Source organism: Dama dama, chromosome 22 (genome assembly GCF_033118175.1).
Source record: "Dama dama isolate Ldn47 chromosome 22, ASM3311817v1, whole genome shotgun sequence".
Lineage (NCBI taxonomy): Eukaryota > Metazoa > Chordata > Mammalia > Artiodactyla > Cervidae > Dama > Dama dama.
The window spans coordinates 27,846,951-27,859,644 of NC_083702.1; the positions used below are offsets into that span (position 1 = coordinate 27,846,951).

Genomic DNA, 12,694 nt, shown 5'->3' on the forward strand with positions numbered 1-12,694 from the left:
TTAGAAAACTTTAGACTAGGATTGTGAATAGCAATGGTAGACAAAAAAGGAAGCAAGATCTCCTACAGGAACTGGTGATTTACTGGATGTAGAAGAATGAAGGTGTGGGAAGACTCAAAAATAAAACCCTGGTTTCTGGTCTAAGAAACTGAGTGAATTGTTGGGCCATTTTCTATTACAGAAGACATTGGAATAAAAGCAGGTTTTGGGGTGAATTTTGATTTAGGTTTTGGACTTTCTCTTGGAGGTTAAAAAAAATTCCAAGTGGAGACAATAATAAGAATTGTCCTGTGTTAGGGTTATTGATATGTAGAGGGTGATTTAAGCCATAGGAGGTATGAAATAACATTCACACGCAGAGAATGATTGAGAAGAAAAGCTCTGACAAGGGGTCCAGTAGGTAATGAACAATATGGCAGAGGATTCTTGAGAAAGAGCTAACACAGAACTCAGAGAGTACAGCGTCACGCAGAGTCAATGTAGGACACAACAAGAAAATTTTAAACAAGTATAGTGAACAAAAGGGTTCAAGTTTTGCAGAGAGAAAAGTTAAAATAGAGATGGACAATCAGTTGAATTTTCTCATCAGTAAATTTAATGAAAGTTGCTTTGGAGAAGTGATGAGAAAAGTTTGCAGTTATTTAAAGAAGTTTTGGGGAGGATATGAAAGGGTCTAGCCAACCTACAAGATAACAAGTTGTGGAGGGCAAAAAAAAGTTAAGACTGTTTCTAGGAATGGAATCACTGCTGATCATGAAGAGACTGTTAAAATACTTTAGCATACTAGCATGCTGATAGGTAATTGAATATAGAAGGAGATAATGCTGCTATGGGCCAGTGGATTTTCAGTAGAAAAGGAGTCCAAAGGGGGATACTGGCTTTCATTCATGAAACCACCGTCATGACTGAAGTGGACTTAGCTTCCTCCTACAGGAGTTTCATGCATGTCTCTGAAGTCAATACTCCCCCTTGGACTTTAATTCTGTGAGCCCTGATGGATTTTTATATAACTCATGGGTTCATCTCATTTGCTAAGGGGAAACTTCAAAACAATTGTCTGTATTTACTCAACATGTTTCTTTCTTGCAAGCTCTTTTATTTCTAACTAATCACATTTTTTATTTCCTTTTATCATTTGTCTAGGAAAATTCCTATCATCTTTTATAATATCATTGAAGAGATATTTGGAGCAGAGTCAACCCTCTCAGTTACATAAAATAAAGAATGGCATATTACTGGAAAACAGATCTAAATTCCAGTGAATCACATGAAAAGCAGCAGGAGCACCAAGAATTGCCCTCCTTGAATCAACCTCTTTTTCCTAGTCTAGTCAGTCTGGGTTTTGATAATGTAGTAGATGAGATCAATAACAAAATCCCACTCTGTCAGAGAGAAATTGAAGAAAATGCCTTTTTTATGCCCAGTGCACCACACTGGGACTCAAGAAAACATTCATTAGATGAAACACACCAAACCTCCTTGAATGAATTCACTTTTAAAGGCTCAGAACTCCCCTGTCACCAAGTTAGTGAAACACCAGTAATTGGTTTTAGTAGGCATTCTGTGCTACCAAATCCTCAAAACATCAATAAAGGAAGCTCTTGGGGAAATCCCATAGGAAAATACCATGGTGCTGATGATTACGGATTCAATATTTTACCTCTATCATCTACCAGTCTGGATAAAATTAATTCACAGAGTCAACTGGAAAATGAAAATCATAACTACCATATAGGATTTGAAAGCAGTGTTCTTCCTATATATCCATTCTTGTCAAGTAACTTGATGCCAAAAGAAGAAAATAAAAGCAGTAGAAATACGAACATTGTGGAGTCTTCTCTGACGCCCTTTAAAGGTTCTTCTCTACCCAGGACATGGGAAAGTACATGCCCAAAGAACACTGAGGTATGTATCATATTTGTCAACCTAAAAATACGAATCTGAAAGAATCAATCAATAATGTGCTGGGTGAATTTAGTAACAAGAGTAACTAATCTTCAGTAGGGGAGTGTATTAATACTACTTTGGAAAAAATGCTTATTATTCACAAATTCCATTTTCATGAATTAATTATTTTTCCTAAAGAAAGAGTTTTATAATATTTTTAAAGTTCTGGTTTCATCAAAATTAAACAGTGTGGTATAGTATTTACATTTTATTAGATAAAAATATCATAGTTGGAGGTTTATATGGTTGTATTTTTCATTCTTACTGTGTTATGCACACACAGAAACACAAATATATTTCATTACATTTACATTTTGAGTTACATTACCATGAATTAAAGCATCATATCATTATTGGTAGGAAAAATGGCCCTTTACTCAGAGGCTTCTAAATTACCCTGTTGGCAGGCACCATCTATTGGGAACATTTCAAGAATAGGAAATTAAGTAATCATTGTGCAATTCATCCTGATGGGTTCATTAGTAGTTTTCCAATCATTTTAGTAACCACAAAGCTTCTTGCATAATATTTGAACGTTTCTCTGCTATACTGAATCTAGACACAAGGGAAACCGGAAGTAAACAATAAAAAGAAGAAGCATTATTTCAGCTGCAATTTACAAGGTTAGACAAAAGGATTCTTCATTTATTCGACAACTATCATATTCTTAAGGTATATATAATATACTAGGCATAACAAATACAAAGAAGAAAAATGCATGATACCCGATTTTAGGAATAGCGTATTGTTCAAATTTACGTGCAAATGAACAATGTCAACACAGTAAAATAACACAGAGGATGAGTTCTTTAGAGAAGACACAACTGTGTCTGAGGCACTTGCAGAAGAAATCACACCTCAAGGGATTTGCATTAAAAGTGGATGAATTTTAGGAACCTCTATTCTGGTCATGACGGTGTTACAAGTACTAAACTTTCTCTTACCACTGAAAACAACTATGAAATTAGACAAAATACATGAAACTACTGTTTTCAGGACTGAAGAACCAGTCGAGACAGGGATCCTTGAGAGAAGAGAAACACCCAAGTGTTGTTATGGTCATTCTGGTTTCTGCAGGGCTCTTTCCTGGTGCTAGGTAGGCTAGGGGAGCCTAACTTGAGCCGCAGTACTTAAAGAAGGCTGAGTGCCAAAGAACTGATGTTTTCGAACTGTGGTGTTGGAGAAGACTCTTGAGAGTCCCTTGGACAGCAAGAGATCAAATCAGTCAATCAATGGAAACCATCCTGAATATTCACTGGAAAAACTGATGCTGAAGCTGAAGCTCCAATACTTTGGCCACCTCATGCAAAGAGCCAACTCATGGGAAAAGACCCTGATGCTCAGAAAGATTGAGGGCAGGAGGAGAAGGGGATGACAGAGGATGAGATGGTTGGATGATATCACTGACTCAATGGACATGAGTTTAAGCAAACTCCAGAAGATAGTGAAGGACAGAGAAGCCTGCAATCCATGGGGTCACAAAGAGCTGGACACGACTGAGCGGCTGAACGACAACAGCATCAGTAAACTGAGGAGGCAGGGACTGCAGTTCTAGGCTGCGAAGGAAGCGGTGATTTGCAGAGCAGACCACAGAGGGACCTATGCAATGGATGGGAGTCAGGAGTCTGCATGAATTATACCGCAGATTGTTGGCCAAGAGATCGTATTCACCACACACAAACAGAAGTTATGCAGGCCACAGGTTCTGATCCAGCAAGAGAAGACTGAGCAGAGCACTTCAGGTATTCGATTGAGATCACACAAAACTACCTCTTAAGAGCAAAAGTCGCGCTCTCTAGTAAATGCTCTACATACCAAATGAGATGTGGCCTCACAAAAAATAAAATCAAGGCAGACAAGACCAAAAGGATCTTAACTGCCTGCCAGAGAAAAATTGTAGTTTGTAGAAACAATTCCTCATGTGTCATCTACAATAGCCAACATTTAATAACAAATGCATAAGATACATAAAGAATAGGGAATTCTGAACCATAATCAAGAAAATAACACAGTGAATAGATTCTGAGATAGAACAGATGTTGGAATTAACAGAGAGTGACTCAAAGGAGGTTATTAAAAGGATGTTCAAGTAGATGAAGTAAAGGTGAACATAATGAATAGACGAATGAGGAACCTCATGAGGAAACAAGAAACTATGAAAAAACAAAGACTAATGGAAAATTTAGTAATAAAAGTATATCTGCAAAGAAAAAGTCAGTGAGTATGCTAAAAACAGATAAAGGATGACAGAGGGAAAAAACAATACTTGAAAGAAAAATAATAGAAATTATCCAAACTAAAAAATAGAAAATAAAAGAACTTTATATAAGTGAGCAGGACTAAGAAACTTATGAGATTAGGAGTTTAACATATGGATAATTTGGAAAGCTAACAGGAGAAGAAAGATGGAAAAATTCATTTCAAGAAATAATGCCCTGAATTTTATCAAATTGGGTACAAATATTAAATTACAGATATAAGAAAATCAATACATTTCAAACTATAAATGCAAAGACAACCACATGTAGACAAATTATACTAAAACATATGAAGACCAAATTCGTAAAGAAGATCATAAAAGGCAGCAGAGGGGAAAAATATTTCATGCAGTGAAACAAGTTGAATTAAAGCATTATCTTTTCAGAAACAATGGAAGCCAAAATGACAATTGAATGTCATTTTTAAAGTTTTATTTAAAAAAGAACAGAATTCATACTTCTGTACTCATTGAGTACATGCTTGAAATTTTAAATGAAATAAAAATATTATCATATAAACAAATGTATAGAAAACTTAGTTCACATACACACAAAAAACACTAAAGTGCTTTATATGCAAAGAAAATTACACCAGATGGAATCTAGAAAAGAACAGAACAAATGGTAAATATGTTAGTAAATATGAAAAACTACTTTAATCTTATTTTTTTTTGAAAGACAGCGGTATAAAGCAAAAAACAATAGTATTTCATTATAAGAATTACTGTATAAGTAAATAAAAAGTATAAGACAACAAGAGCATAAAAGATGAAGGGGGTACATATTATTTGCTCTTGAAAGTTCTTAGATTCTAAATGCAGTAGTACAGTATTAACTCTAAGTAAACTGTAAAATATTTAGGATGCATATTGTAATTTCTAAGCTAGTATAACCACTAAAAGAACAGTAAAAAAAAAAAAAAAAGAAAAGAAAAACTAAAAATCCAACAGAGGAATTAAATGAAACAGGAAAAAAATCAAGAAGACTGAAAAAGTCAGGGAAGGAGAAATAAATGAACAAAAGAAAATAGAAGAAATGAATAGAAGCATGTGTGAACACGGCAGTTTTAAACCCAACCACATCCAGAAATATACTGAATACATTCCAAACTAGATAAGAAAGACAAGTGTTATTTACAAGAGTCAAATTTGAAAAACATAGGTACAGATAGTTTGAAAGTAAAAGAATCAACATATTTAACATTCAACCAGCAAAACAAAGCCTTGTGTCATTACAAATATCAGAAAAAGTACAGTTTAGAAAGAAAATGGTCATTTCATAATAATAAAAGGGTCAATAGGAAACATAACAAATTTAAGTGCATATGTAACTAATAACAGCTTCAAAATATATAAAGCAAAGATTTTTCTTTTAAAGTTAATCATATACCTACCCTCTGACTGAATCATTTATGCACTAATTCAGAAGAAGTGAAACAGCTGTCCAAAAAACACTTGCATATGAAAATTAATATTTTTCTTTACAATACCCCAAAACTACAAACAACACACCTGTCCATCAACAAGAAAATGGGTAAACAAACTGTGGAATAATAATGAAAAAGAATACTACTAATAGGTAATAAAAAAGATAAACTATTGATAATGTATGACAGCACAAATTTTAAAACATGGATGATTTAAATGAAAGAAGACAGAAACGCAAAAGCATATACACTTAATCTATGGTGACAGAAATGTGAATTAACAGTTACCAAATAGATGTTGAGACTGATGGAAGGAGATATGGGGGAACTTTCTAAAGTGATAGAAATGTATATTTTGATTGGATATTAATATTCATAGTTGCATACATTCCTCAAAGTTCAAATATAAATATATTTAAGATTTATGTATTTTTCCATTTGTATTGTTTCAGTAAAGTTTTAAAAATAAAATTAAAAGCAGAATGGCTTTTTAAAACAAAATAAAAATTTTAGAATTGTATTTACCTTTTCTGCACACAAAACTATTTTAACAGTTTTTACTTTAAGCTGACAGGTTGTTCCATTCAGCTGGTTGAAGCAGCTCAAGGCAGTAATATGAGTTTGGCATCCTTTTGCAACAAAGTAAAAAAGTGAGTGCTGCTATTTCATTCAACTTTGACATTTCTACAACGTGCATGAATTTGTCTATTTTAACATCCCTGAACAGACTAATCTTGCATATAGAATGTTAAAGCTCTATAATTTTTAACATAGTTAAAAGTATAAATGTATTACACAGTAGTTCATTAATCAACTTCTGGTATTGTTTTGTTGTTTACAGTCAAATAAAATTTTCCCCTGAAAATCTGCTAAAGATGAATGTTTTATAACTTTGGGCTTGCTCATGCTGTTTGCTAATAGCTTGGTTTGCAGTAAATTAACTTCTCATTTAACTGGCACATATGTGACTGACTTCTGTGGCTCTGTCCAAAACTAGCATGAATTTATCCTTCTTACCTGGAATATACTATTTAGAACAATGAGAATACCTTCTGCTTAATAACTCAATCTTACCCTGAATAGGTTGACAGAATGCTGAACAAATGCATGGGTGTTTGTCCACTGAAAAACAAACTCGATCACTAGGGGATATTACCAAGAAATCACAGATCCCCTTTTTGCTAATCTAAAAAAAACTTCTAAAGGTAGATGCCTCCTTTTTAAAGACCAATCTCTAATAAATCAATGAAAACTTATATAATGCCGTTTCTTCTTTTGCTCAGATTTCTGAAATTTTTGAAAAATTAGTGCACTTTCATTTTAATTATCTTGATTTTTATATTTTTGGACTGTTTTAAGTGTAATAAATATACATACAAGTAAACATTAGTTTATTTATCACCTATAGCAGCTGCCTGCTGAATGATCATTTGGGATTAAAGAGTTGAACCATTTATTTAATCATTATCATAAAAAGCTACCTGAGTCCCTAGTAACTAATTCATGTATGAGAGAGATTCAAACAAAGAACAAGCAAGAAAACTGAAAAGCAAGGTCAAGTTAAAAAACCTTGTTACCATATTGGAATAACCAAAGGGCACACGCATACAAAAATAAAAAAAGCATTTCAAATCCATGAACCCATATTCAATCTTTAATTAATTTCTTGCTCCAGTTCACAAGAAAATTTTAAATGGCACTTTGGATTCCTAAATTAGGATCTTTAAAGATACCAATATTGATTCTTTCAAGAATAAGCTACCCACTGTAACAACCTGACAAGCACTGCCAGGAACTTGACACTTTAATAAAATTTAAGATGTGATAATTTCTACTCTCGAAGCATGGGAAATAGCTCTCTTAATATCACAAGGTAGTACTTGGTATAGCTTCATCAAAAAACACTTATTAGTCTCTCCCATAACTTTTATCCCCAAGAGAATTTAGTATGTATTCTTTGATGAAACCTTCTTAATAGTGACATAAAAATATTTTATGGGATGGTTTGTCAGTAGCTCATGGTACATTTTAAAATTCTTAGATGGAATTTTTCTCAATAGTTTCTTTCAAAGTAACCATGAGTACTAAAAAAAAGACAACCAAACAATAATAAATATTAAAGTAGTAAAAAGAAGACAAAGGTTATATTTACACATTTACTTTTTTGGTTTTCAATAATTTTTGTTGGCATGTACTCATATAAAATAAATTTATATATGCATAATTTTTTGTCCATAAACACACTGTTCACTCAACAATTTTTTTGAGGACCTACTGTGTGCTGGTATCCAAATACTACCAAAAATATTTAGATATCTAAATATCCAAAGCTCTTTCATTCAAAAAAAGACCAAATTGAATTTGAAAGACAACTTTCTTAAGAGAGTCTCCAAACTTTCTGAAAAGCCATAGTAGAATGGATTTATGTATCCAATTTCATTTGTGTTTTTTCCTAATACTTAAATAACCATACCTAAAAATGCTGTTAACATTCCTGCTATACACCCTTCAAGAGGCTCTCAAATTTATGGAATTTGGTTTCCTATTATGACATAATTTTAAGCCATATATCTCAAGAAATATAGTTTTATGATACAATAAAATATCATAGTGAGACAGGAGACAGATGGGTCCCAAACTATGCAGCCAGAGTTTGTCCCCTGTAGACAGATACTCCAAAATAAGAGTGAGAGAGGAGTTGAGCCCTACCCAGTTAAGAGATAAAAGATCCCATATTCCTCATTCTTGATGTCAATGAGATCTTCCCAACTACACATGTGCAGGAGGGCTCCCTGAAGGTCAAAAAGGGAGGTGGTTCCAGGGCATGGTAGGTAATGTCAATATCCAATAGCACATTCGCTAGAATGCATCTTGGCTAAGAGATGTGCCTGCGCCCATGGAAGGACCCTGAGATAAACCAAATACAGACTCAGAACCATGCAAAGCAAGATGAATGGCCAAAGGAAACCCAGAAGAAACACCCCATAAAAGGGATTCAAACTCCTGTGAGAACATGACTCTCTCTCTGAGCCCACCCATGTGCCTATCCACATATGCTCTTTTCCTCCTAATAAACACTTTACTTGTTTCACTACTTTCCATCTCTATGTGAAAATTCACTTCTACACATCTGATGGGCCAGGGCCTTGTCATTGGTCTCTGGGGGTCTAGTGGTTAGGATTCAGCGCTCTCACTGCCATGGCCTGACTTCAATCTCTAGCCAGGAACCTAAACCGTGCTTTAAGCTGCTGCAGGCAAGGGCCATCAGAGAGCAATAGTCAAAGTCGCTCAGTCATATCCAACTCTTTGCAACCCCGTGGACTGTAGCCTGCCAGGCTCCTCTGTCCATGGAATTCTCTAGGACAGAATATTGGAGTGGGTAGCCATTTCCTTCTCCAGGGAATTTTCCACCCCAGTTCTCCTGCACTAGAGGTGAATTCTTTACTGTCTGAGTCACCAGAACAATAGTACACACAAAAAATTTTGGGCCCACAGTAGATGCTCAGTGAAGATTTAGGGAAAAAAAGAGTCATGAATTTACATTTTAAATTTAATTCTCCAGAATGGTAGAAGGTTAAATCATGCATGTATGCATTGAGTAGTATCTTATCATATGGTTGAATGCTAGATCATCCAGCATCTCAATTCAGAAATGGAGTGCAAACCTTTGATGGAGGGTAAAAGAAGGAAGAGTGGCCTATATGTTTATCCTCAACAGTGGTTCTTGAACTGTAGTAGTATTGACTTATTTGGAAAACTGCTGGGAGAAAAAAATGGGGGTGGGGTGGGAATCCTCCACTTACCTACTGAGTCAAAAGCTTTGGGGATGGAACCCAGAAAACAAGGTGATCCTTATGTATGCCAGGCCCATTGGATGAACATGTACTTTTCCACTTGTGAGGTCCCTTAAGGAAGGGATGTTTTGGTAGAGTTTAAGCGTACGGAGATGGAACTACTTCACTGAGCCTATACTACTTTAAAGCTGCATAAATTGTTAGGATGAATGTCAAGGATGTAATATATCTGATATATTACACAGAATGCATAATTTTTCATTCAGGAAAAGTACTAGAAAGTTTAGGTTTCTGCAAAATTAACAAAAAAGGAAAAATAATCCAAGATTTGATATTCATCATCAAAAGCATTTTAAGTAGCTAGTTACAAATTTTATGTTATATTCTACATGTGGGCATAAAAATATAGCTCTACAGGGATTCAGTTATAATGATATATAATGATAATTATGATACATTACATGCATATATTGCTTTATATTCTACAAAAGTCTTTTATACGCCTTTTCTCACATAAAACTTTAAAGTAGATATGAATATCCTCATTTGTGCAAACAAAGAAACTGGTCAAATAACTTGCCTCTGACCATAAAACTACTGAATATGAGAGTCAGGGTTCAAACTCAAGGCTCCTGGCTCCAAGGAGAAACTATTTTGCAATTCTCTGACTCTGACACAGCAAGTAATTGTGCAGAAAGTACAAATGACTTCTGGGCTCAATTATTTATGTAAAATCCAAATATTTGTGTAAAATCCAAATCTTAAAGAAAATGAGCTGCCAAGAATTGTACTTACCAATGTGACACAAACAAGAGAATTTAACCATCAATAAATAAATAAATGAGTGACTTCTGGCTTGAGAAAGGCACGAGTTCAGGCTTCAGAGGAAATGTCAATGAAGCCACAGTCACTGTTCAGGGTGAATTTTCATATTTTATAAATGACAATGTATTCTTTTTTCATCAGCAAAATGGGTTTATTTGGGAGAAGCAAAAAAATTACAATTTGGGACATGTAATTATGGAAAACCACAGGCAAGGCCCAGTAAAGCAAAGGAGAGGAAAACTTTCATAAAGAAGGGGAAGTTGGGAGGGGCTATTACAAAAATCCATCAGAGACAAAGGGAGTTTCCCAGTAAAGTGGCTCTTCATTGGCTGACTTGTGACAGCCTCTCACTGACTGAGTTGTTGCCAGGCAAGGAAAATCTTTTCTCTTGGAAATCTGGCAAATGGTATTATCCCCCATGGGATTGTCAGGCATTAGCCATCAGGTAGGTCTAATGAAATTTCTCTCTATTATGTCACAAAATTTCTTTTCCAAGTCTGCTTGGCTGACTGTGTAGTTGTGCACTGGCAAAAAGTTTTCCATTCAATAAAGCATTTAGAAGCATTTGTGGAACCCCTTTCATGTTCGTGGACTGTGTTGAGTGATGGTGGGATACAAAAATGAGTATATCATAGTGTGTGTGTGTGTGTGTGTGTGTCCGGTGGGATACAAAAAGGAATGCAATACAGTGTGTGTGTACATTTGTGGGAGAGAAGGCAACAATAGCAACTGTTCCTCTCTTGTTTTTGCTGGACAATTTATTCCTAATTGCTTCAAATGAGATGCACCGGAGAAAACTTAAAGACCAGACATTTACAGTTGTTTTTGGTTTAACTGTAATCTTTACCAATCTGGCCTAGCTAACAGCACTGTACCACGAATCAGCTGCTGGCTACTTTCCTATATTAAATCTTCTATTGCAAACCCTGCAAGAAGTTTCTTAAAATCTTGTCCTAAGTACTTTTTCACATATATTTTTCAGAATAAGAGAAACATATCATGCCACTGACATGGATTCCAATTCTGGGAAGATTTGGAGCACGACTACAGCATTTCCATATAAGCTCTTTTCTAATACTAAATTTAATATAAATATTTTTACTGATAACTCAACACAAGGACTTCATTTTATCCCATGTGGTAAGTAATCTTGCAAATAAGTATAAAGCTGGTATGAGCTGCCTAACCTTGAGCCCACAGTCTGAAGTCATTAAAAGAAGTATTAGCTAGTATTTTGCCCTGAAGTGAAGTAACAGGAAAACAGCTGGAAATCTTTTAACATTTGTTTAGCTATTGTTTCAAAGAACTCTCTCCATAGCTCACCCCAGGACACCTTATTTTCCTGCTATGAAATAGCAAGTATAACAAGTTTTTAGCATATTAAAAATAAAAGCTAAATTTCAAAAAGATTCTAGAGAAAGGCTACATGTAAGTGGAAATGGCTGTTCTTATCCTTTAGAAACAACTCTTTTATTCAAAAGTAAATAAACTGGGAGATGGAATAGACATTGATACACAGCCTGTATCTTCAGAGTAAGAACTGTAATAGTCCTGTCAGTCTAGCATAGTTAGCAGATCTACTGAATCAGTCTCTGCAGATGGATCCCAGGCATCTATCTTATCAAACTCACCAGATGATTCTTACTTCTCTAAAGGTTTAGAATCTCTTTAAGTTGTTTAATATATATTTCACTGTTACAGTCAACCTTTTTGCAAAACAATTTTTTTCTTCAAACAACCTCTGTTGCTACTAAGTTTCTATCTAGCAACTGCTGTTCCTTGACAAATTGTTGTTCTGTTGCTAAGTCATGTCTGACTCTTCGACCCCATGGATGGCAACACATCAGGCTTCCCTGTCCTTCACTATCTCCTGCAGTTTGCTCAAACTCATATCCTTGAATCAGTGATACCATCCAACGGTCTCATCCTCTGTTGTCCCCTTCTCCTCCTGTCTTCAATCTTTCCCAGCATCAGGGTCTTTTTGGCTCTTCACATCAGATGGCCAAAGTTACTGGAGCTTCAGCTTCAGCATCAGTCCTTCTGATGACTATTCAAGGTTGATTTCAATTTTTAATTGAAGTAGAAGTATTAGTCACTCAGTTATGTCTGACTCTTTGTAACCCCATGGACTGTAGTTTCATTATGACTACCAGATTTTGTTGGGTTTTTTTTTTTTTTTTTCTTTCTTACTTTAGCTAAGGCTCCAAGTTAGTACAGATGACTACAAACATAACAATATTACATAGGGGCATTAGGATCATCTGCTTTAAAACTAACAGAAACCAACTCCTGCTGATGTAAGTTTAAAAAAATTTTTTTAAGGATTACAGGTATTTCTCTGGAATTTAGGAGTAGGAATTCATAAAACATTTGGGAAGAAAACTCTGATATACAAGCAGTCCAAAATTCCTGTATGTCTCTCACCTTATCTCCTCTCTTTATAA

At 34.9% G+C, this 12,694-nt stretch overlaps 1 protein-coding gene across 1 annotated transcript in view; it reads left to right on the forward strand.

The window, feature by feature from the left end:
- Nucleotides 1-12,694, forward strand: part of PIK3C2G (phosphatidylinositol-4-phosphate 3-kinase catalytic subunit type 2 gamma) — a 410,590-nt gene that overhangs the window by 21,422 nt on the left and 376,474 nt on the right. Inside the window, exons 2-4 of the mRNA XM_061124127.1 lie at nt 1,144-1,905; nt 6,199-6,281; nt 11,233-11,390. Coding sequence (XP_060980110.1) covers nt 1,225-1,905; nt 6,199-6,281; nt 11,233-11,390 — 922 coding nt within the window. The 5' untranslated portion in view covers nt 1,144-1,224. The remainder of the gene's footprint in view (nt 1-1,143; nt 1,906-6,198; nt 6,282-11,232; nt 11,391-12,694) is intronic.